The sequence below is a fragment of the Macaca mulatta genome, chromosome 8 (genome assembly GCF_049350105.2).
Source record: "Macaca mulatta isolate MMU2019108-1 chromosome 8, T2T-MMU8v2.0, whole genome shotgun sequence".
NCBI classification, from domain to species: domain Eukaryota; kingdom Metazoa; phylum Chordata; class Mammalia; order Primates; family Cercopithecidae; genus Macaca; species Macaca mulatta.
Window position 1 is genome coordinate 58,259,218 of NC_133413.1, and position 25,160 is coordinate 58,284,377.

The following is a 25,160-nucleotide window of genomic DNA, read 5'->3' on the forward strand; positions in this document are numbered from 1 at the left end:
TACACTTCCCAGCCATCTCTTGAAATTTATTTAGGGTTGCCAGAAAAGATTTCCACAATGGCTTATGGACCTCAGATGAAATGTATTTCCTCAACTCGTTCCTTATTCTCTAATTGGAAGGAAATTGCTTAATCCCATGTAAATGTAAATGCTGTTAACACCCATGGATATCCTAGCATAAAAAGGAACTTTGGCTGGTGGCAGTCTACTTTTTATTAAGGTAGCAGTCATTCAAGCACCAGTAAACCAGTGAGCGGGCCTTTGGTGGGCCTGCAGGCCCTGGGCAGGAGCCAGGCCACGGTGCCAGATATGCTGGGGTCTTGGGGATGCAGCCGCTCCTTTCTCCCCTTGCACCTCCTCATGCGCCTGCCTATTGTGAATTAGTCAACACTGCTTTCCAGCTGCGTTATGAGCCTTTATTGACTTTGCTTTTCATCCCTTTGACCCACTTTGACAATGTCATTAGCTAGGGCAGCCTTTTCAAAATCAAGATCTATTATTTTCATTTTTTAAAAGCCATTCAAGTATGCATTGCATGAATGCACTTTAATAAACCAAGCCTACTCATTCTCATACTTCTGATTTATCCTCTAAAGGTAATTTTTCTCCCAATGTTTGTTCTAGTGGGGAATTAAATTTTTTGCACCAAGAGTGGAAAGGAAGACCCTTCTATTTTTCTAGAAACTCAGATTTTACTTTGTCTTCAAACATCTAATTTCACCACTTTTCAACAAGGACGTCTGCGATTTGCTGGTGTCTCAAGATGATATCTACAGTGCTTCACATCCAAGAAAATCAGACCATCCCAATCCCAAGCAAGCACTGACCAACTGTGCTTGCCCGGCCTCAGCCCTGCCATGGTGTGCAGAGTCCCTGTGCTGAGGTCCCATGTGGCCCACCCTGGTTGCTTTGTGGACCCCCTCACTCCCTTCCTCAGGAAGCCTTCCATGACCCTCTGGGATGCCCAGGGGTGTCTCTGACACACGTCTCAGGTGTCTTTTCCATTTGTCAATTTACCATTTATTTCATCTTTTTTTTTTTTTTTTTTTTGGCAGGGGGTGGGGGACAGGATCTTGCCCTGTCACCCAGGCTGGAGTGCAGTGGCATAATCACAGCTCAAACACTCGTTACTGTGTTAAGGAGTCTATATACTATTAATGTGCTACAGAAAAAGCACAGACCTGGCCGGGCGCAGTGGCTCAAGCCTGTAATCCCAGCACTTTGGGAGGCCGAGGCGGGCGGATCACGAGGTCAGGAGATCGAGACCATCCTGGCTAACACGGTGAAACCCCGTCTCTACTAAAAATACAAAAAGAAATTAGCCGGGCGTGGTGGCGGGCGCCTGTAGTCCCAGCTACTCCGGAGGCTGAGGCAGGAGAATGGCGTGAACCCGGGAGGTGGAGCTTGCAGTGAGCCGAGATCGCGCCACTGCACTCCAGCCTGGGCGACAGAGCGAGACTCCGTCTCAAAAAAAAAAAAAAAAAAAAAAAAAGAAAAAGCACAGACCTAAATATGCAATATGGGGAATGTTTGAGGGACTGAGGGCCAGCTCAGCTGTGGTGATGTAACTACGTATGCAACTGGAAAAATATCCCAACGAAAATACTTTGGTTAGGTGGTAATATGCAGGCAGGTTTTAAAATGTACTTCTTATTGTTATAATTTTTCTTTGTACAATAAGTGGAAATTATAAAAAGCTTAGGAACATATATATAAACTCACAAGTAAGGAAAAAAAATTACGAGGCCCCTCATGTTGTCCTCTGCACATGGAGGAGCAAAGGAGTCGGACAGGGCAGAGCTGCCTCTGAGGTAGGCTTTCCTTCTCTTGGGCCTAGGCACTGTGGTTGGCGTGGACGAGAGCACTGCTTTCTCATGGCCTGTGTGTGACATGTGTGGCAACGGGAGATTGGAACAGAGGCCGGAAGACAGGTAAGGGGACAGGGGCTGTCCTGAAAGCCCTAGAACCCAAAGGGCACAGAAGCAACCCAGCCCCCAGAACCTGGGCCTTGCTGCCTCAGGTGACTCCCTCGAGAGCTCAAGGGGCAACCTCCGCCTCTGCTGAGCGGCAAGGGAAGAGGCCCCTGGGGCCCGGTGGTTTTTCCTTACTGAGATTTCTGCTATTTCTTGCAGCTGCTCCTGTTATGAGATAGAAGTGCTGGGTTTGTCCCCACCTCCTTTATTATCAGTCAGGAGAATTAAAAAAACAGGACAAACATGAATAAGTGAGAAAAACTTGGTGACTACATATAGCCTGGTTTTTGTGAAAGGTGCAGATGTTTACAGAGACCACATTTACAGTGAGCAGCTGCTGGACAGATGTCCCTACCCACCCCATTGTGCTGCCCTCCCTCAGGGTCTGGGCCGGTGTCAGTGCAGTGCAGTCCATCCCTGTGAAGTCAGTCCTCCGGCCTCCCAAGTGCAGTGTCATGTGATAGAAAGGGACAGGCTCATTACTTTTCTGCTCCTTAAAAAGCAAAGAGGTGGCCAGGTACAGTGGCTCACGCCTGTAATCCCAGCACTTTGGGAGGCCAAGGCGGGCGGATCACGAGGTCAGGAGATCGAGACCATCCTGCCTAACACGGTGAAACCCCGTCTCTACTAAAAATACAAAAAATTAGCCGGGTGTGGTGGCGGGCGCTTGTAGTCCCAGCTACTCGGGAAGCTGAGGCAGGAGAATGGTGTGAACCCGGGAGGCAGAGCTTACAGTGAGCCAAGATTGCGCCAATGCACTCCAGCCTGGGCGACAGGGTGAGACTCTTGTCTCCAAAAAAAAAAAAAAAAAGCAAAGACACTGGCACGGTGGCTCACGTCTGTAATCCCAGCACTTTGGGAGGCTGAGGCAGGCGGATCACGAGGTCAGGAGATCCAGATCATCCAAAAATTAGCTGGGCGTGGTGGTGTGTGCACGTAATCCCAGCTGCTCGGGAGGCTGAGGCAGGAGAATCTCTTGAACCAGGGAGTCAGAGGTTGCAGTGAGCTGAGATCACACCACTGCACTCCAGCCTGGTGACAGAATGAGACTCTGTAATCCCAGTACTGTGGGTGAGGGGATCCACCTGCCTCGGCAGGTGGATCACTTGAGGTCAGGAGTTCAAGACCAGCCTGGCCAAGACGGTGAAACCTCATCTCTACTATTAATTTTAAAAATTAATTTTAAAAATACAAAAATTAGCCAGGCATGATGGCACACACCTGTAGTCCCAGCTACTCAGGAGGCTGAAGTGGGAGAATCTCTTGAACCAGGGGGAGGTGGAGGTTGCAATGAGCTGAGATCACACCACTGCACTCCAACCTGTGTGACAGAGCGAGAGCGAGACTCCATCTCAAAACAAAGAGCAAATGTCTTCTTGGCACGCCTAGGCTGGTGGCCTTACACAAGCCATCACTGGACCGCGTGGAAGAGATGAGCGCGTGTGCAGGCATGCATGGTAGCACAAAACAGTGACTGTGCTGGCAGCTGAGAGCCGACTTTCTCTCCCAGGCCAGGGGGCAGGCTGACACCTGGCCTCCCAGGCTCTGACTTCCCTTCCTGGGAGGCTCAGCATCCCCTCCTCTGCTCCTCTCATCAGCCTCCAGCCAGTGCTACTCGAAGCTGATGTTCATCCCTTGGACAGGCTGAGTCCAGGCAGCTGCAGGCCTGTCTCAGAAACTTGATTCTGAGAGTAAAGCCCCGTTTTGTATCTCAGCAGACACTCATGTTTAGGAAAATATCTCCCACTGGAGCTTTCCTGACTTGTGCCTCCCGGGGCCTTGTCTTTCCTTGGCTTTTCATGTACCAGAGGCGCCTTTTCCTGTGGGGAGTGCTCCCGGGTTGTCACATCTCCTATTCTCAAGAGGCACCTGCAGGTCTTCCTGGACTGCCGCTCAAGACCCCAGTGCAGAGTGAAGGTCAAGGTAGGAACCAGGCCAGAGCACGCACTCACTCCTAGCTCACTCCAACATAGGGAAGGTGAGACCGAGCTGAAGCAGGTGCACGTCCTTCTCACATCTGCAGAGGCACTGGGACTCGGCTGGGATGGGTTGCATCTGGAGCTCCCTCTAGGTCCTAGGAGCTTCCCTAGGAAAGGTGGGAGGATGCATCCTGTGTGAACACAGTCTCTCCATGTTAAAACACATCTTTGACCTAAGACTGTGAGACCAAAGCTCTGAAGACAGGTAGTTTGGAGGTAACATGTTAATTTTTGGGAATGAGTGATTTAACTTGAGCACTTACTGTACTGGAAGAAGTTTAACCCAGCCCTGCTTCTGCTCTTGCAGCTGTTGCAGCGCAGCATTTCCTCCCTGCTGAGGTTTGCCGCCGGTGAAGATGGGGTAAGTGTAGGGGGCCCAGCCCAGGGGGCCCCACACTCGGTAGCCTGCATGAGCAACTCATCCCCAGAGGAAGCCCCCACTCCCAAATGTGTTCCATTACAATCCATCCCACTAGGAAGTGGTGTAGATACTCGAGAGTCAAATGCAGATACGTCTGCCATTCAGGCTGATGGGTTCCTTTCCTCTGTGGGAATGAGGTTATTTTGGATCATCCTTAAGGTAGATGCAGGAAGCTGTCCCCTGGCTTTTTGTTTTGTTTGGTTTTCGTTTGTTTGTTCCTTTGTTTTGAGACAGAGTCTCATTCTGTGTCTAGGCTAGAGCACAGTGGCATGATCTCGGCTCACTGCAACCTCTGCCTCCCAGATTCAAGCGATTCTCCTGCCTCACCCTCCCGAGTAGCTGAGACTATAGGCATGAGCCACCACTCCCAGCTAATTTTTGTATTTTTAGTAGAGATTGGGTTTCACCATGCTGGCCAGGCTGGTCTCGAACTCTTGACCTCAGGCGACTCTCCCGCCTTGGGCTTCCAAAGTGATGGGATTACAGGCATGAGCCGCTGCGCCCACCCTGGCCCCTGGCTTTGATTACAGAAACACATTTTTGAGGTTGGAGTCCTACTGTCAAGGTGTCATGTTAATTGGATGGAATTCCCCAAGATGCTTTTTTTTTTCTTTCTTTTTTTAAACACTGGGTATTCCAGACTCTGAATAACCGGCAATGTGACTATCCTGCCCTGAGAGTCACTGTGGTGAAGCTTAGTAAAGTAGGGTGGCTCCTCCAAGAAAAGCCACCTAAATATATAATTGATGGGCCAAAGAGTTTCTGCTGTGTGAAATTTGACCCTCATAAATGAGACATCTGTCCTGGAGATGCCACCTGTGTCGTATCAAAGCCATCTAAAAGCACCACAAGTGGCTCATGGAATAGCCACAGAAAGGGACCAGCCACTCAGTGGCCCCTGGGCACAGCCCCAGTTCACAAGAGACATCTGGAACCAGAGAGGGCTCCACATCCAGGGAGCTGACTTGGGCCACACTGGAAGGGAGTGTGGTGACTGGGGAGGCCAGTCATGCCTGGAGCTCTGTGGTCAAATAGGGGTCTTTGTCTAATGGGTCCCCATGGCCAGAGTCTAGCCAGAATATTTTATTTTATTTTTTTTAGGCAGAGTCTTACTCTGTCATCCAGGCTGGAGTGCAGTGACACAACCATAAGCTCACTACAGCCTCGAACTCCTGGGCTCAAACGATTCCCCCGCCTCAACCTCCCAAGTATCCAACCCAAATTTGTGGTGATTTGACCTGTCCTATGGAGACTCCTCCCTGCCCCACTACCCCTGCCACCCTCTCGCCCACTGCACCTCAGGAGGGGCCAGCAGCCCCGTGAGGCAGAGCAGCAGTTTGTCCTCTCTCATCTAAACCATGTCTATCAGAGTTGGATTAAATTGGAACATGGATAAGTCTATGAGCGGGAGCTTTGAGGATCACAAGTGACTACACACTAGAATCACCTGCATGCTCTAAAGAGTTTCCGCTCTTGGGCTGGGCATGGTGGCTCATGCCTGTAATCCCAGCACTTTGAGAGGCCGAGGCGGGCAGATCACCTGAGGTCAGGAGTTCAAGACCAGCCTGGCCAACGTGGTGAAACCACATCTCTATTAAAAATACAAAAAAATTAGCCGGGGGAGGTGGTGCGCATCTGTAACCCCAGCTACTTGGGAGGCTAAGGCAGGAAAATCACTGGAACTGGGGAGGTAGAGGTTGCAGTGAGCCGAGATTGCGCCATACTCCAGCCTAGGCAACAGAGCAAGACTGCAGCTCAAGATAAAAAAAAAAAACAGCTTCTGCTCCTTCCTGGCACAACACCCACCAGCTTTAAAGCTCCTCAGTGTCCCCGAGCTCAAGCTCGGAACTGTCCCTGAGCTGCTGCGCACAGGGATTGATGCTGAGGCTGGACTCATCAGCAAGTGTTCCCCAGTGGTACAAAAGGTGAGTCATCACCACGGGCCAGAAGTGAGCCTACCACATTCTCACGTTTCCCCCTTGAACCTCCCAATGTCCCAGCAAGGTAGTGCCCATATTTCCCTGCTAGGGGGATGAGTGCAGTGCCCAAGGCAAAGACATCCCACAGAGGGAAAGTCATTGTTGCCCCACAGAGTGACCACCTGCAGAGTTGGGAGCCAGCCCAAGGGGCATAATGGGGAACAGCATATGTGCTTTCCTGTCCTTAAGGAAGTTTAAGTGTATAACAGGCAACCGACCACACAGCGGTGCCTGTCGGCCAATTCCTTGTCTCCTTGTCTGAGTCCTGTGGGTAGGGAGGAAGAAAGGAGGAGGCAGTGCCCAGAAAGTGGGGAACTGCCCACAGCTGATGGAGTAGAAGTTTCCAACTAGCAGGGTTTGAGTAGGTGCTAAAGATGGCAGATCTGAGTTTTCAGGGAACGCATCTTGATGGAGAATGTTGGGAGAAAGCATTAGAAACGTGCATTTGAGAACGCATGACAAAATGAACCAAAACCCACAACCTCAACAGATTCAACCAACAACACCTGGGCATGGCACACAGCTCTCCAGCTGCTCCATACTACTCAGAAGGGCGGGGCAGTGCTGTGGCAGCAGCTGCCTGCTGGGCGTAGCTGGTCACCATCCAGGAAGCCTCCAGCAATGGACAGTGCTTGACACCCCTTCCAATCCCCACCCCTCTTTAGAGATCCAGAGACCAGGAACCCTGGCAGAAATCCTCCTTCCTTCACTTGGTTTCCTTCTGGCTAAGGCGCTTGTTCCTCCTATACATTTAACTTGTCAACTAGAATATTCCCATAGGTAAAAGCCCTGCTTATAAAGAGCTCAAAGGTGTGTGTACCTAAGTGCACGTGTGTGCACGTTGTGCAGTGTGTGTGCTTCAGAGCACTTTTGCCCATGCGCATGTGTCCACTTGACTATGCTATGTATGCACATATGCTTGACATGTGTACATGGATGTATGTGTGTGCATATGTGTATGTGTATGCATTGGGTGAGGGCTAGAGGGTGGCAGCGGCCTTAATATCACCTTTTTGGGTGCTCTGGTTTCAGGGCTAACACCAGTGACTGTGGGGTAAGTTCCAAGCCTGGAAGTAGACAACTTAGGAGGCTCTTTACCCCATGCCCAGCTCTACTCACAGTGGCTGATCAGGTCTTTACTGCAGGTCTGGAAAGAAGCTGATAGAAGATGGGTACCAGAGGGGCCTAGGTAGAGACGTTAGCTGAGAGACACCCAGTATGGATTCTGTCAGTTTTCTGGGTGAGCATGCACATTCACCAAAATTCAGAGAATCAAACTGGGGCTTTCCACAAGATCCGTGACTCCATTCCCTAGGGCAAATGTACTGTTTCGGTTAAGGTATGTGAGTGTTAAGCTTTATGCCTGTACTGTAATGTGTTCAAGCTGCAGATGTGAAAACAATAGGATTGTCTGTAGTTGTGCATCTCATTTCTCAATAGTAACATTATTGTGACATGGAACTTGAAGTTTGTTTCCTTGGCTTTCAGAAAAGGAAAAGTTAAAGGAACATGTATAGTGATTTTTTAAGAGAGAGCACATTTTATACCTGTGCAGACACACATTCATATGAATAGTGCTTGGGAGTCTGCTGATATAGTTGTTTAACCCTCTCCATGTTAATTTCTCCCACACATAAAAGATTTTTACTTGGGCACAGTGGCTGACACCTGTAATCCCAGCACTTTGGGAGGCCCAGTCGGGCAGATCACCTGAGGTCAGGAGTTTGAGACCAGCCTGGCCAACATGGTGAAAACTCATCTCTCCTAAAAATACAAAAATTAGCCAGCATGGTGGTGTGTACCTATAATCCCAGCTACTTGGAAGGCTGAGGCAGGAGAATTGCTTGAACCCAGGAGGCAGAGGTTGCAGTGAGCAGAGCTCACACCACTCCATTCCAGCCTGGGTGACAGAGCAAGACTCAGTCTCAAAAATAATACTACTAAAAAATTTTAAACTCCATTTACAAATAATATAGCCAAACCTAACATTTTACAAATAAATGATTTTTTGCTGGCTTTTTCCAAGTCAGAATTGTGTACTTTTACTCCAGAAGACCACAGGGTCATCTGTTTCACACTTGCACAAACATGCAAGACTAACTGAAACTGTAAGACAACAGAAGGGTGTCCAGCATGCCGCCTCCACCCTCCCTCCCCGTGCGGTGACCCCCTGCTTCTGCTTCTGTACCCACTGGTGTCCCCTCCAGTCCAGCAGCCTGGAGACTCTGTCCTGCTCACTGCCATCTCTTCAGTGACAGGCCCACATGGGCTCCTAATAAACCCCTTAATATCACCTTTTCGGGTGCTCTGGTTTCAGGGCCAACACCAGTGGACTGTGGGGTAAGTTCCAAGCCTGGAAGTAGACAACTTAGGAGGCTCTTTACCCCATGCCCAGCTCTACTCACAGTGGCTGGGAGCGAGTAAGCAGCTGCACTTGCTGTCCATGCCACCTCAGAGCCCTTGGGAAGGCCTCAGCTTCCATCGCCAAGTTCCATCTCTTCACCTGTCTTGACCAGTAACACCCACTGCCCCTATCATTACATTAAACCATTCTGTTGACTTTATTCTTTTTCACCAAGGAAGCCAAAACTCTTGACGAAACACAGTGAATAGGCACCATGCCTGTCTTACAAATGGGAAAATAAAAGTCCCCCCACGAGTTGGCATCAGTAGCGTTCACATCCCCGACTGATCCTGACATTTATTTTTACAAAACAAACCATCTCAAAACTTGGTGGCATCAATATTCATTCTGTGCACAGAACTCGTTTGGACAGGGCTCCATCAGGATAGCTCCCCTTGGCTCCACTGGGCATTAGCGGGTGCCTCCAAGGTTGGCAGGAGTCACTGAAGGCTCCTATGTCCAGGCTGCAGCTCTGGCTGGACTCCCTCACAGCATGTGTGGATCCCAAGGGCAGCTGGAAGCTGGGCACTTTTCCTAACCAAGCGTGGAACATCACTTGGTGTCCCTTCCACTGCACTCTGTTCATGAGAAGCCAGACACTGAAGCCAGCTCAAACTCAGGGAAAGGCAGTGAGACACGCACCTTTGAAGGGAAGGGCACCAAGGAGCCACACTCTGCCTGCTTTGGCCACACTGTCTGGCTTCTCCATCCTCAGTCTCTTTGGCCATGACACCATAATGATGGGAGGGGTGAGTTAACAGACACCAAACAGAACTGCTGTAGCAACTGCCAAGTGCCTTGCACAGCGGAGGGGTGTGGGGTGCCCGTGATACTACACTGCAAGTGGCGTTTCCTTCTAGGGCTTTAATCTCCCAGAAAGACAGAGATGCAATATCTCAGTGCTTTTGAGCCTTTATTTTCAACCCTACCCGCAGCAGCATAATGCAGCTTGATCTATAATGGGGTGCACCACACCCTCTCAGCTTCATCAGGGATGGGGGCCAAGGACTCCCTGTACCTGTCTCATCTGGAGATGAAACTCACCTGGGACTAACCAAAAAGAATTTGAAGAAAAAGCGAAGTCTCATTACAAAAACACAGATGTTGGCCCAGTTTAACTCTAGAAGAAATGGGATCCTATTAAGGAAGGAAGTTTGGGGCAAAGCACCAGGAAATCCCTTGACCGGAAGTGTTGCTAGATTGAGGAAGTGTCCTAAAGGAAGTGGGAGACAGCTGTGGGCACTGTGTGCCCAGCCCTGGCCTTCCCAGCAGAGCCTGTGTGCATCATGTCCCACCCAAGTAAAAATAGAATTCATTTACCAAAATGGGGTAGTTCCTTCACTTGCTAAAGTAAATGGATATATATATATGTAATGGCTCTTCATTTGTTTCTCTTTCCTACCACTGTTCTCAGCCATTTGAGGCGTGGAAGGTTGTGGACTGGGGAAACCCACTCTGGCTCTGGTTTTCCGTGTTGTTGGAAACAGTATGTCCCAGGCTGTTTGCTTTAACCAGCGTGCCTTTTATCCCTGCAGAGCTACGAAGTGAAGAGTGTCCTGGGAAAGGAGGTGGGGTTGTTAAATTGTTTCGTCCAGTCCGTAACCGCCCACCCGACCAGCTGCATTGGATTGGAGGAAATCGAGCTTCTGAGTGCAGGAGGGGCCTCTGCAGAACACTAGCAGTTGCCGCAGGATCTGTGAACTTTGCAGTGTGGCTGCAAGGGTGGTGGTGGTGGTGGTGATTTGGGGTAGTTACTTGTTAACTATGGACACAGTGAATGTAGTTTATGATCTTGAAACATATTTTTCTGGGGAAATGTTAAGATATAGTTTTGTGAACTGTAAATCAAAATACCTTTTTCTACAGTTTTATGTTTTTTCTGCAAATTTAGGAACATATTTACTTTTGTTTTCACATTGAATCTTAAGCTTAAGCTCTTCATTTGGTATTCAGGCAATATATGAGAAGAAAAAATTTTGTTCATTTGTAATTTTAACAAGTTGAACATTTTACCAGGATTGAGCATGTTTTTCTTACAGTATTTGTTTTAACATTCCCCCAAAGAATACCCTGCAAAGCGTAAACCTTTGCCCCATACTTATTACTGTTCTATTACAATAAATGTCAAACTTAAGCACTTCGCAGTTCACTACTTTTTGGAAAATGTTCTAGGGAACTGTATCAGAGGTGAAACTGTTACCCATAAAGTGTAGCTCTCTGAACCGGTCTGATCGTCGCTCTGCTGAATGGTGGTGGGGATAGCTGGCTCCACCACACACCTGTTTAATCAGGCTGGGTAATGTGCACCAAGAGCAAAGATCACAGACTAAGGAACAGTCCCTTATCATTTGCTTTGCTGGCAAAGATTTAAACCAAGAATTAATCATCTTTGGACACTATATTTTGTTGCCTTCCTCATAGAAATATAATCATGACAGGCCATGGTTAATAAGAAACGTAGCAGCCTACGACCAAGAAATGGTGCCTAATACCAAGTGTTCCTGGGTTAAAGGCAGAAGGCTTTTTTAAAATTAAATCTTAAAACATTGCAATTACAGGCAAGACAGCTGGTCTTAAAAGCAGTTTTGTGACTGCCCTTTTAATCCACTACATGACTATTCCGGCTTTTCTGGAGCACTTATGAAAATCTTCTTGACTCTGTCCACAAGACTGAGGAAAGTGAAAGCAAAGTCCCGGGAAAGTGGGAGATGATTCAGCCGGGCTTCTGCCCTTCGCCCCTCCAGCAGCCTCTACAGTTAGGGAGCTCTTGGACTGTTCTTAGCAGGGGCCCCCCAAACAGCCAACCCTTCCCCACGTCTTGGGGAGCGCACCTTCCGCTGGAAAACTGCTAGCTTACCTGAGCTCAGCCGTGCTCCACCGAGCTTAAGCAAGTTAAATAAGACTAGGAGGGAACCTTTAGCGCGTTTCAAAAGCGACAGACTCTCTCCTGAGCAGCTCAGGCCTACTGCCCATCCCCCCGCCCGCACGCACACACACACACACCTGGCGCCCGGGCTCCCTGGTGCTCGCTGGCTGCGGGTCCGGAACGCACCCTTCCCCAGCCGGGTCCTGCGCCACCGACGGACGGGCTGGCGGGCGGGAGTCACTGCGAATATAGGAAGCAAGGGCGGTTTCAAATGCTGCTTTATTCTTACGAATACTGTAAAAATTAATATAAAAAAGTGAGCATGCTCAGTCTTTTCCTCTTATCTACAATACAAAGGGTTTGTCTGAAAAGTCTTGGTTTTTTCTTTTTACAAATGTACCTTAGCTGCATCAACAGGAGTAAGATGTAGAAAAAGCTACCATTACAAAAATAATTTAAGGGAAAATAAACACGTTTAGCTTCTCTCGCAGTTCAGTGGTGGTAAGTCCAGGCTGTAGCTTCTTTGCGCTCGTATGTCCCAAGAAACTGCAGCGGGTGCCCGGTGGCTCTGGCTGCGCCGGGGCACGGCGCGCTCCGCTCCGGGCCGTCGGGTCTGAGGTATGGGTCGTTGCTGAGTCTCTCCCGCCCCGGCCGCGCGTTACCGACAGTCTGCGGTCCCGGCGGCCGGCAGGAAGGGCGGGCTGGGCAACTGCTTGAAGAACTGCCGGAGGCCGGCCAGGTCCCGCGTGAGCTGCTCCACGCGCTGGTGCAGCTTCTCGTTCTCGGCCGACAGCTCCACCAGCTTCTGCTGCATCTCCTGGTTGCGCCGCTTGGCCTTGTCGCGGCTCTTGCGCACCGCGATGTTGTTGCGCTCGCGCCGCTGCCGGTACTCGGGGCTGCCGCGGTCCGGACCCCTCTTGCCGGCGCTCTTCTCCCGGGCGGGGCCGGGCGCGGGTGTCGGCCCGGGACTGCTGCGCGGCGGCTCCGGCGACGTGGGCGGTGTGGGCTGCCCTGCGGCCGCCAGGCTCACCACGGTCTGTGCGCACGCGGCCACCTGCGCGGGCAGCAGCGAGCCGGGCGCGTCGCCGTCGCCCCAATCGGGCTCGCGCTTGAGCGGGCGCGGAGCGGCGGGGCCCGGGCCCAAGGGGCGCGCGGGGCCGCCGGGCAGAAGCTCCAGGGGCCCCGCGCCGCCCGCCTTGTGATTGCTGTTGAAGAGGTCGGCGAAGAGCTCGTCGTGGCACAGCTCCAGGGTGGGCACGGCGGCCATGGAGTCGATGTAGGCGCTGAAGTCGATGGCGCTCTCGTCGTCGTACATGGCGGGGGCGGCGGCCCCTGGCTCGCCTAAGGCCCCCGGCTCGGCCCCGCGTCCCGGCTTGCCAGCTCGGCCCGGCTCGTAGAAGGGCGCAGGCTCCGCAGGCCAGGGCGCGCCGCGCGCCGGGCCGTCCAGGCTGAAGAGGGCGGCGCTCATGGCGGCGTCGGGCCGGGCTCTGCGTCCAAGCGCGGCTGTCACCTCCCTGGGCCCAGCCCCGCCGCCTTTTCTAGCCCCGGCTGACGTGCACGCCCCGCCCCGGCTCCGGCACAGCGGGGGCGCCCCAGGGCCGCGGGGGAAGGGGCGGGGGCGCCTGGGAGACCCCCCGAGCTGCCCGGAGCCTTCCAGGGGCACGTCCTCTCTCTGCTCCTCCCCTGGACCCCCTCCCAGACCCGCGGGACCCCCAGGCGCGTTGCAGTAGGGTGCGCGCGCTAGTGCCCCCTCCCCGGCCCGGGCCGGCCCGCGCTGCGCTGCTGGGAATGACACTCCCTCTGCCCGCACTCCAGGGCCTTCTCTCCTTCCTGTTTGTGGGCTTGGAACCTCCTCGCTCCTAGGGGCTGGGAGTGAAATCAAAACCAGGACTTGGCCACAGCACGCGCGCCCCAGGCCGGCTCCTGTCGCCGGAGGGCGGGGGGTGGGGACACGTGGGAGAGGACCCGCGCGTTCAAGGATGCCCCCCGACCGTGGGCACGCGTGTGAGACCCTGGCCCCGCGCCTCCACCGTGGGACCAGATGCGGGAAGAGGCGCGGGGGACGGGACGTGGGGACAGCCACAGCCTCGTCGTAAGGTCCCCAGGCGGCGGCCTGGCAGACGGGGAGGGCTGCCAGCACCGCACTCGGGCGCCTCAGGTAATGCGGCCCGGTTCTCGCTGTTCTCCTCGGAGGTCCCGGGTCCGGCCGGCCCTGGGGGTCGAGGCCCAGCGACGCGGCTGCTGCGTCCTGGCCGAAAGGGCGGCGCGACCCCGTCGCCAAAAGCAGAGCAGATGAGGGAGACGCAGTCACGACATCGTGTCCTCCGCCGGCCCCTCGAGGTGCGGGCTCTCCCGCCGCACGCCACTCCCCGACCCCGCAGAGCCCAGCGCCCCCCGCCAGCTCCCGCGCCCGCGTCTCTTCCAGGTCTACGGAAGCAGTGCCATCGTGTGGCAGTACCTGCGTTAGACCTGTTTTTAGTTCCAGGCTCTTTCCCTGTTAAATATTCCAAAAAAGTGCCTTGAACGTAAAGTAGTTGGGTCCCTTTTGGGAGACAGGTAAGATATCTACCAGTAGCTATAGCAGGGTGCAGATGGGCCTTGGCTCATGATGGGGTTACATCCCGGTAGACCCATCGCACACTGAAAATGTCTTAAGTAAGGATGGGCTTTGTCATGTGTCCTGCAATTTGAGGCAGGCATTTCTGGTCAGACCCATTTATTATTTTGAATTTAAAATAAAGGTTTTTTCAGCCGGGCGCAGTGGCTCATGCCTGTAATACCAGCAGTTTGGGAAGCTGAGGTGGGCGGATCACTTGAGGTCAGGAGTTTGAAACCAGCCTGGCCAACATGGTGAAACCCTATTTCTACTAAAAATACAAAAATTAGCCAAGCATAGTGGTGCGTGCCTGTAATCCCAGCTCTTCAGGAGGCTGAGACAGGAGAATCGCTTGAAACCCTGAGGCAGAGGTTGCGGTGAGCCGAAATCGTGCCATTGCACTCCAACCTGGGCGACAGAGCGAGACTCCGTCTCAAAAAAAAAAAAAAAAAAAAACTGAAATGGGATCTCACAATGTTGTCTAGGCTGGTTTCAAACTCCTGGGCTTAAGAGATTCGCTGGCCTCACCCTTCCAAAGTGCTGGGATTACAGGCGTGAGCCACCATGCCCGGCCCAAATCTATTAACTCACTATCCCTAGTCACACCTGCTCCATGTTGAGTCTCTTCTTCCGTAGGCCTCTCACCAGATCTGCGTTGAAACACCAAGCCCTACTAACTGTGCGCAGTTTCTGCAGTCAGTTCCAGAGGTCATTTCTAATGTTGCATTATGGGATATTTAATAGGTTTCCTAAAGAACAAACGTATTTCTTTAGAGTGACTCAGAGGGTACGCAATGATGATGTCACACAATTACCTATTAAGACTCAAATCCAGCAATGCATGTAAGTGTGGACTTACACACATCCAGAAAAAGTTCTAGCACAATTTTTTTCGTTCTCATATATTTAAGAAGCCACAGAAACACTATTAAAGCCCTCCCTAATCACTTAGGGAATGCAAAATAAATATTTATAAGAGATTACCATATCCTCCTAAAAACAACTCAGACTATTTTCAGTGAGATGATTTACTGATTCCGATAGTCAACATAATTACTTTTTATTTTTATTTTTGAGACGGAGTCTCGCTCTGTCGCCAGGCCTGAGTGCAGTGGCACGATCTCAGCTCACTGCAACCTCCGCCTCCCGGGTTCAAGCGGTTCTCCTGCCTCAGCCTCCCGAGAAGCTGGGATTACAGGCGCATGACACCACCCCGGCTACTTTTGTATTTTAAGTAGAGACGGGGTTTCACCGTGTTAGCCAGGATGGTTTCGATCTTCTGTCCTCGTGATCCACCTGCCTCCGCCTCCCAAAGCTACATTTATTAACACTAAGTTGAGTTTACGTGACAGTGATGCATATTGAGGTGCTTTACAGGAAGTGGTTAGAAAGCGCTTGCCTAGGCCTGGCGCAGTAGCTCACACCTGTAATCCCAGCACTTTTGAGAGGCCAAGGTGGGCGGATCACCTGAGATCAAGAGTTCAAGACCAGCCTGGCCAACATGATGAAACCCTGTCTCTACAAAAATACAAAAATTAGCCGGACATGATGGCAGGTGCCTTGTAATCCCAGCTACTTGGGAGGCTGACGCAGGAGAATCGCTTGAAATCTAGAGGCGGAATTTGCAATGAGCCAAGATCACACCATTGCACTTCAGCCTAAGCAACAGAGTGAAACTCCGTATCAAAAAAAAAAAGGCCGGGCACGGTGCCTCACACCTGTAATCCCAGCACTTTCGGAGGCCGAGGCGGGCAAATCACAAAGTCAGGAGATGGAGACCATCCTGGCTAACACTGTGAAACCCCGTCTCTACTAAAAACACAAAAAATTAGCCAGGCGTGGTGGCAGGTACCTCTAGTCCCAACTACTAGGGAGGCTGAGTCCAGCCTGGGCGACAGAGCAGGACTCCGTCTCAAAAAAAAAAAGAAAAAAGAAGAAAAAAAAAGAAATTCAGGAGGTTGAAAACTGTTAAAATGTGTTTGAGTTAATATATGCTGTTAATATATGCTCTTGGGGTCCGAAAGCCAGTCTGACTTCCCTTCATTCATAGGATGAAGCTGACCATAATTCAGCTGTCTCTCATCCTAGGGATCATATTTGGATACTTCAGATGGCAGAAGAGCAGTTCTGCTCCAAATTGCAGTCTGAAAAAGTAAAACATTTTTGAGCACTGCTCTCTAAACGTAAATATGAAATTAAGTTTCAAGAGATGGGAAACTTTTTAGTGCTTTCTTCAGATTTTTATTCTCAACTACCAGATTAGATGGTTTTGTTTACCTTCTGCCTTCAGGCTATTCTAACTTTACGGCTTATTTTTCTGTTTTTGTGTCACAGTAGGATTTTTTTTTTTTTTTTTTTTTTTTTTTTTTTTTTTAGATACAGTCTTGCTCTGTTGGCCAGACTGGAGGACAGTGGCACGATCTTGGCTCACTGCAACCTCTGTCTCCCGGGCTCAAGCAATTCTGCCTCAGCCTCCTGAGTAGCTGGGATTATAGGCGTGTGCCACCATGCCCAGGTAATTTTCAGTACAGAAGAGGTTTCACCATGTTGGCCAGGCTGGTCTCCAATTCCTGACCTCAGGTAATCTACCTGCCTTGGCCTCCCAAAGTTCTGGGATTACAGGCATGAGCCACCACACCCGGCCATGAAATTTTTATATGTTACATGTTTATATCCAAAAATACTGACTTTTTTAGGATGAACCTTATTGCCAATGTGTGAGTTTGGAAAAGGAAGGACAAGAGTCAAAGGGACAAAATTATTGGTTGTTGGGGTCACGCACCCCTCATGCTATTAAAGCATGCGCATGTCATTGAAACCTGCTGTGATTGGTAACAATTTATATGTGTGCTTCAGCTTCTAGAATCTAAGAGGCTGAGTCCCCAGATTGTAAAGTAGCCAGAGCTGACAACAGGCATTGGATTCTGTGGGTTGGGTGTCCCACCTGCCAAATACCTGCTCACATTCTCCACAACAGAAAAGGAAAAGCAGTTTGTCTTCCCAGCCTACATTTTCATCAGGTGGATTCATCCCTCCCTGGCCCACACCCGGCAGCCCCTCTGCCAGCCTCCTTGCACCCCAGGTCCCCAGCTGCCTCCTTGGTGACAGTGATGCTGCAGCTGCACCTGCACCCAGGAAGGGTGCAGCAGGTCTGGACTCACAGCTTGCTCTCCCTGTCCAATCCGTTCTCCAGATGGCCGCCCAAGAGAGCCTGTCACATCACTGTGTTCCTTAGAATCTGCTGAAGCTTTCTTGCCCTAGAGAATGGAGTTTCAGTTCTCAAGTGGGAGCCCTCCACTGCCCACTTCAAGAAGAAGTCATTTTCCTTTCACAACAACTGGCACCTGACTCAACTCCAAATACCAGGACATGCCTGGTTTCCTGTGTGTGAAGCTGATGGTTCTACCGAGAGCCCTTTCTCCTCTGCACCACTCCACTGGCAAGAGCCTTCCATCTGTTACAGACTGGCTTAAAATGGTGCCTGCCTCGATGGTGCTTTCTGTGACTGACTTAATCACTTCCTCATCTGACTTCTCAGGAAAAATACATCCCACATCTTGTCAATTATTAAGTGCGCTTTTTAAAATATTTTACTGAAATTCAGATGCATCTGACAATCACTGTTGTCCAGAGTGTCAGTTAGGATGTTTGTCTTCGTCCACATACGGGTGCCAGTGGCTGGGAGTGAATCCTGAGAATGATGGCGGAGAGCACTTTCTAAAAAAATGCTACAGCGCTCGCTGTCTTGATGGAATGGAGAGCAGTGGTGTATAAAAACCCGCAGGGTAATGACTCTGAAATGAAAAGTGATTCAGAGGAGACAGTGAGTGAACATGAAAGCATTTGGGAATATCTTAAGCAATTTACTTATATTGTCCTTTTCTACATGTACGTAAGAGTGATATATTATTAAAATCAATGTCTGAAAGAAATTAAGTTCTTTCTATGAGTACAAAATCAAAATTTTAAGAATTATGAGAGAAGCAACATCACCAAAAATGGCATAGTAAGGAATTCCGGTGCTCCACGAATACAACTGGCAAAAGCCGTCCTAATCAACTTTTACAGAACTCTGAAATCTAGCCACAAACTTACAGCAACCAGGGAAAGTATAATGAAGAAAGAAGCTGCTGCAATGTACTAAGAGAGCACTGTGGTGTTTTAAACTGCCTGCTTGCCATCCCTCCTTCTCCAGATCGCTGGTGGCCATGAAGTTGGCAGCATGAATTCCCGACACAGGCTGCTAGTGCCAGAGTGAACAACACAGACTCTGTTCTCAAAGAAACAGGGGAGTGTGTTTGGACCTGGCTGGCAGCTCCCTGATGGACTAGAGCAAGGGTAGCATTTGCATTTGGGCATTTGCCAAGAGCAGCAAGGGCAAAAGTACTGGCTGTAGCAGCCTGAGACAAGCAATAGAAAGACCAAAAAGTCTGGGAAGGAAGAGCTGGAGGAAGAACATAAGTGGGGGAATAGGGCTTTTAAAAGCTCTTGCGTGTACCAGGGAATCACGTGCATGCCCAGCATGGGTGGAGTGCTCAGAAAAGGCCTGAGAAGACCCCAAGCCTCCACTTCTGGCTGACCTTCAAGATGTGCACATTCAAGAAGAGAAAGCTAAGACAGAATTATAAACAACCTGGCTAAGTGTTAAGGGAGTATGCCAACACAGAGCCAATCTCTAAAGACTGGAAGAGTTTCCGTAGGTATGTTTTTGTTTGTTTGTTTGTATTTTCCCTCTTTCTTTTATGGGTTGGGGGTTTTCGGTATTTAAGGTTACTCTGTTAAAAATACTAGCTGACCACTAAGCTAATGGAACACAGACTTCAGCGGCCTCACACAACAAACAATACAGATGTTACAAAAGTAGTTTTGAAAAGTCAGTAACAAATAACAACAGCCCACAACAAATAGCAACAACAAACCTTTGGAGGGTGGGGGCAGAATCTACTTTGCAGAGTTGCCACATTGTAATTATCAAAATGCTGAGTTTTTGACAAACATTTATGAAGCATGCAAAGAAACAAGAAAGTATGAACCATTCACAAGCATACTCTGAAGAAATTAATAGAAATTATCCCTGAGGAGCCGGGCGCGGTGGCTCAAGCCTGTAATCCCAGCACTTTGGGAGGCCGAGACGGGCAGATCACGAGGTCAGGAGATCCTGGCTAACACGGTGAAACCCCGTCTCTATTAAGAAATACAAAAAACTAGCCGGGCGAGGTGGCGGGCGCCTGTAGTCCCAGCTACTCGGGAGGCTGAGGCCAGAGAATGGCGTGAACCCGGGAGGCGGAGCTTGCAGTGAGCTGAGATCCGGCCACTGCACTCCAGCCTGGGCGACAGAGCGAGACTCCGTCTCAAAAAAAAAAAAAAAAAAAAAAAAAAAGAAATTATCCCTGAGGAAGCCAGACATTGGACTTAGTGGACAAAAACTAAATCACCTGTCTTTGAAATGCTCAGAGTTAGGGCAAACCATGTACAAAGGACTAAGGAAGCCAGAAGCATGAAGTATCACCAAATAGAGAATATCAGTAAAGAGAAAGAAATTACCAAAAAGAACCAATTATAAATTCTGGAGCTGAAATGAAATGAAAAATCACTAGGAGGTTACAACAACAGGTTTAAACAGGCACCAGAAATAATGAGACTGGGTGTAGTGACCCACACCTGTAATCCCAGCACTTTGGGAGACCAAGGCAGGCAGATCATTTGAGGTCAGGAGTTTGAGACCAGCCTGACCAACATGGTAAAACCCTGTCTCTACTAAAAATCCAAAGAAAATTAGCCAGGGATGGTGGCACATGCCTGTAGTGTCAGTGACTTGGGAGGCTGAGGCAGGAGAATCTCTTGAACCAGGGAGGCAGAGGTTGCAGTGAACCGAGGTCATGCCACTGCACTGCAGCCTGGGCAACAGAGCAAGACTCCATCAGAAAGAAAAAGAGAGAAAGAGAGAGAGAGAGGAAGAGAGGAAGAAAGAGAGAGAAAGAAAGAAAAAAGAGGGAGGGACGGAAAGAAGAGGGAGGGAGGAAGGGAAGAAGGAAAGGAAGAGGGAGGGAGGGAGGGAGGGAGGGAGGGAGGAAGGAAGGAAGGAAGGGACAAACTTGAATATAGGACAATTGAAATTATGCAGCCAGGGAAGCACAAAAGAAAAGAATGAAGAAAAGTGATCCAAGCCTAAGGGACATGTGTGACATCATCAAGTAGATCAACATATGCATGACGAGAGTCCCAGAAAGAGGAGACAAGGAGAAAGTAGCAGAAAGACTACCTAAACAAATAATAGGCCAGGCACAGTGGATCACGCCTGTAATCCCAGCACTTTGGGAGGCCAAGGTGGGTGGATAACCTGAGGTCAGGAGTTCAACACCAGTCTGTTCAACATGGTGAAACGTCATCTCTACTAAAAATACAAAAATTAGCCAGGCATAGGGCTGGGCACCTGTAATCCCAGCTACTTGGGAGGCTGAGGCAGGAGAATCGCTTGAACCTGGGAGGCAAAGGTTGCAGTGAGCTGAGATTGTGCCACTGCACTCCAGACTAGGGGACAGAGTGAGACTCCATCTCAAAAAAAAAAAAAAAAAAAAAAAGAAAGAATAGCCAAAATGTCCCATATTTTATAAAATACATGATCTATGCATCCAAGAAGCTCAACAACACCAAGTAGAGCAAACTCAAAGAGATCCATACTTAAAAACACTATAGTCAAATTATTGAACACCAAACAAAAAGAGACAGTCTGGAAAACTGCAAGAGCAAAATGACTCATCACATACAAGAGATCCTGAATAAAATTAATAATCAGTTTTTCATCAAAACCATGGTAGTCAGGAGACAGTGGGATAAAAAAAAAAAAAAAGTCAACCAGGAATACCATATCCAGCAAAAATTGAGACATTAAGACATTTCCAGCTAAACAAAAACTGATGTATTTCACAAATAGACCTGCTCTAGAAATCCTAAAGAGAGTCTTCCAGGATGAAACAAAAGGACATCAAACAGTAACTCAAAAGCATGCAAAAACAAAGAACAATGGTAAATGTAGCTACATAGGTAAATATAAAAACACTCTTTGGTTTACAACTTCCTTTTTCATTTTACTAAATAGTTTAAAAGACAAACCCCTGAAACGAGAATTGTAAAGCTATGTTAATGGGCACACAATATATAAAGATGCAGTTTGTGATACTACAACATAAAGTGTGGGAAGAGGGGCACGACAGAGCTGTAAAGGCGCAGAGTCTTTGTATACTATGAAACTCAGTTGGTATTTCATTAAAATTTGGTTGATATAAAGTTAATTGTTATTCTTCAAAGTAAACACTAACACAAACACTAAAAATACATACAGAAATGGAAATAAGGGAATCAAAGTGGTGTACTGGAAGATGTCTTCTGGTAGGCGAATGGATAAACTATGATACACCCAGTTTCTAGCCATGAAAAGACATGGGAGGAAACTTAAATTCATATTGCTAAGTGAAAGAAACACATCTGAAAAGGCTACCTCCATGCTGTATGATTCCAACTCTGTGATATCCAGGAAAAGGGAAAACTATGGACGTAGTGAAAAGATCACTAGTTGCCAGGGCTTCAGCGGGAAGGGGGGAGAGATGAGTAGGTAGAGCACAGGGAACTTTTAGGGCACTGAAACTAGTCTGTATGATACTATAATAGTAGATACATTTGTTTAAACTCACAGGATGTACACCACCAAGAGTGAACACTAATGTAAACTATGGACACTGGTTGATAACAGTGTGTTAATGTTGGTTCATGGATTGTAGAAAACACACCACGCTGGCTCAGATTATTGGCAGTGAAGGAGGGAGTGTGTATTGGGATGGGAGCAAGGAGGCCTATGGGCATTCTACCTTTCACTAAATTTTTCTGTGAACATAAAACTGCTCTAACCATAAGGTCTGTTTTTTTAAAGGAGCAAAATATCAAGTAAACTGGAGGTTTAAATAAAAAGAAAACCTGGTCTCTCCTGAAAGAATGCAAATACGGTGAGGTTAAGCGCTGTAACACTATTTTTCTCTAGTGTCTTTCACTCTTTTAAGCACATATTTTGCACTCAATAAGATTTTCTGAAATAAAGGGAATTTTGTGTGTGACCTTAAGCGAGTCATTTCTCCCCTCCCTTTTTTTTTTTCTGGAGATGGAGTCTCACTCTGTGCCCAGGATGGAGTGCAGTGACGCAATCTCGGCTCACTGCAACCTCCACCTCGCCAGTTCAAGCAATTCTCCTGCCTCGGCCTCCCAAGTAGCTGAGACTACAGGCACAGGCCACCACTCCTGGCTGACTTTTGTGTTTTAGTAGACACAGGGTTTCACCGTGTTGCCCAGGCTGGTCTTGAACTCCTGAGCTCAGGCAACCCACCTGCCTTGGTCTCCCAAAATGCTAGGATTACAGGCGTGAGCCACCACACCCAGCCAAGTCATTTCCCCTTTTATCTATTTTTATTTATTTATTTATTTATTTATTTTGAGATGGAGTCTCACTCTGTCACCCAGCCGGGAGTGCAATGGCACAATCTTGGCTCACTGCACCGTCTGCCTCCCAGGCTCAAGTAATTGTCCTGCCTCAGCCTCCTGAGTAGCTGGGACTACAGGCATGCACCACTACACCCTGCTAATTTTTGTATTTTTAGTAGAGACAGGGTTTCACCATATTGGCTGGGCTGGTCTCGAACTCCTGACCTCATGATCCACCCACCTCAGCCTCACAAAGTGCTGAGGGGTGAACCAGTGCACCTGGTCCATTTCCCCTTTCTTTACCTTATATTCTTTACATAAAAAATAAATAATAAGTGGGGGGAAATGGTGTGGTAGAAAAAAATCGAACAAAAGAAGGCAATATTAGTTGAATTCAGGAACAAAAATAAAGTGAATCTTACAGGGGAAAAAAAGCAAAATGATAAAAGTGCTTTTTAATTAGTAGAAATGCAGATGATAACAAAGGTGTTGAGGTGGATTATATGATATCAAACAAAATAGACTTTAAGTCAAAACTTGTTACAAGAGACAAATAAAGACATTATATGTAGATAAAATGGTCAATCTATCAAGAAGATAAATCAGTTTTACAGATGTACATATGAAAAAAGAACCCCAAAATACATGAAGGAAAATTTGACAGAGATGTGAGAAGAAATAGATAGTTTTATAATAATCGTTGGAGTTTAAATACCTCATTTTCAATATGAATAACAAAATAGAGTCCTTAAAGAACACTACACACCAACTAGACTTAATGGACATACACTGACTGTTTCACTCAGCAGCAGCAGAATACACATTCTACTGAATTGCACATGGAACATTCTCTAGGGCAGACAACATGTTAGGTCACAAACAAGTTTGACAGATTTAAAGGACTGAAATAAGACAAAGCATCTTCTCTGACTACAATCTTTCTCTGACTAGAAATCAAAAATAGAAGGAAAACTCAGTTTTCACGATTAATGTGGAACTTACACAACATACAATGGGCAAAAGAAAAAATTACAGCTGAAATTAGAAAAAGCTTTTTTGGGATATATCAACACAAAAATAGAACATATCCAAACTTATGGGACATAGTGAAAATTGTGTTCAGAGGGAGATTTATAGCAATATATGCCTACGTTTTAAAAAGAGAAAAAGAAATCTCCCAGATCAATCATTTCACACATTAAGAAACCAGAAAAAAAAAAAAAAGAACAAGCTAAGCCCAAAGTTAGCAGAAGAAAGGATTAATACAGATTACAGAAAAAAAAGAGAGAAAGAACAGAAAAATAATACAATCAATAAAACCAAAATTTGGCTCTTTTAACAAGATTAACAAAAAACGACAAACATTCAGGTAGATTTAACTGGATTGAGCAGAGAAAAAGAAGAGTCAGATTATGAAAACCAGTAAGAAACTAGGCCATTACTATAAACCTTATATAAATAAAAAAGATCATGAGAATAATATGAAAAATTATACACCAACAAATTAAATAATCTAGATGAACAAATTTCTAGAAACAAACTACTAAAACTAACTAAAGAAGAAATGGAAAATCTGAGCAAATTTATAACGTTTTTGAATTAGTAATCAAACATTATTTCAACAAAAATAAGCTCAGGGCAAGATGGCTTCGCTGGTGAATTGTAAAAAACATTTAAAGAAAAATTGACCAGGCATGGTGGCTCACACCTGTAATCCCAGCACTTTGGAAGGCCAAGGCAGGGAGACCATTTGAGATCAGGAGTTCGAGACCAGCCTGACCAACATGGTGAAACCCCATCTCTACTAAAAATAACAAAAATTAGCCAGGCATGGTGGCATGCGCCTGTAATGTCAGCGACTTGGGAGGCTGAGGCGGAGAATCGCTTGAACCCAGGAGGCAGAGGTAGCGGTGAGCCGAGATCGCACCACTGCACTCCAGCCTGGGCGACAGAGCCAGACTCCATCTCAAAAAAAAAGAAAAAGAAAAATTGGCCGGGCGCGGTGGCTCAAGCCTGTAATCCCAGCACTTTGGGAGGCCAAGATGGGCGGATCACGAGGTCAGGAGATCGAGACCATCCTGGCTAACACAATGAAACCCCGTCTCCACTAAAAAAAAATACAAAAAAATTAGCCGGGCGTGGTGGCGGCGCCTGTAGTCCCAGCTACTCGGGAGGCTGAGGCAGGAGAATGGCGGGAACCCGGGAGGCGGAGCTTGCAGTGAGCCGAGATCGCGCCACTGCACTCCAGCCTGGGCGACAGAGCGAGACTCCGCCTCAAAAAAAAAAAAAAAAAAAAAAAAGAAAAAGAAAAATTAACATCAAAGTTTTCCAAAAGGAATAAGGGGAGGGAACATTTTCTGATTCATTCTATAAATCCGTATAAATATTACCTGATGCCAAGGCCAAATGAAGATATCACAAGAGAAGAAAATTTGCAAACTGGCCAGGCATGGTCGCTTGAGCCCAGGAGGTT

General features: G+C 48.2%; 2 protein-coding genes across 49 annotated transcripts in view; one reads left to right on the top strand and one right to left on the bottom strand.

Moving 5' to 3' along the window:
* The window catches only part of SPIDR (scaffold protein involved in DNA repair), a 481,215-nt gene extending 470,322 nt beyond the window's left edge, over nucleotides 1–10,893 (top strand). For 33 of the 48 annotated variants that reach the window (XM_077943592.1, XM_077943630.1, XM_028852651.2 and 30 more), the window contains 4 exons: nucleotides 1,838–1,931; nucleotides 3,782–3,896; nucleotides 4,260–4,313; nucleotides 10,292–10,893. In XM_077943592.1, coding sequence (XP_077799718.1) covers nucleotides 1,838–1,931; nucleotides 3,782–3,896; nucleotides 4,260–4,313; nucleotides 10,292–10,435 — 407 coding nt within the window. In that variant the 3' untranslated portion in view covers nucleotides 10,436–10,893. Of the gene's footprint in view, nucleotides 1–1,837; nucleotides 1,932–3,781; nucleotides 3,897–4,259; nucleotides 4,314–4,626; nucleotides 5,130–10,291 lie in introns of those variants that run through there. The other 15 variants (XM_077943602.1, XM_077943605.1, XM_077943629.1 and 12 more) reach the window with 5 other exon arrangements.
* Nucleotides 10,894–11,883: 990 nt separating this feature from the next.
* On the bottom strand, nucleotides 11,884–13,134 carry CEBPD (CCAAT enhancer binding protein delta). The gene has a single exon (XM_002805334.4). It carries the CDS (start codon nucleotides 13,088–13,090, stop codon nucleotides 12,281–12,283), a length of 810 nt encoding a protein of 269 aa, XP_002805380.2. The 5' UTR covers nucleotides 13,091–13,134; the 3' UTR covers nucleotides 11,884–12,280.
* Nucleotides 13,135–25,160: the final 12,026 nt, after the last annotated feature.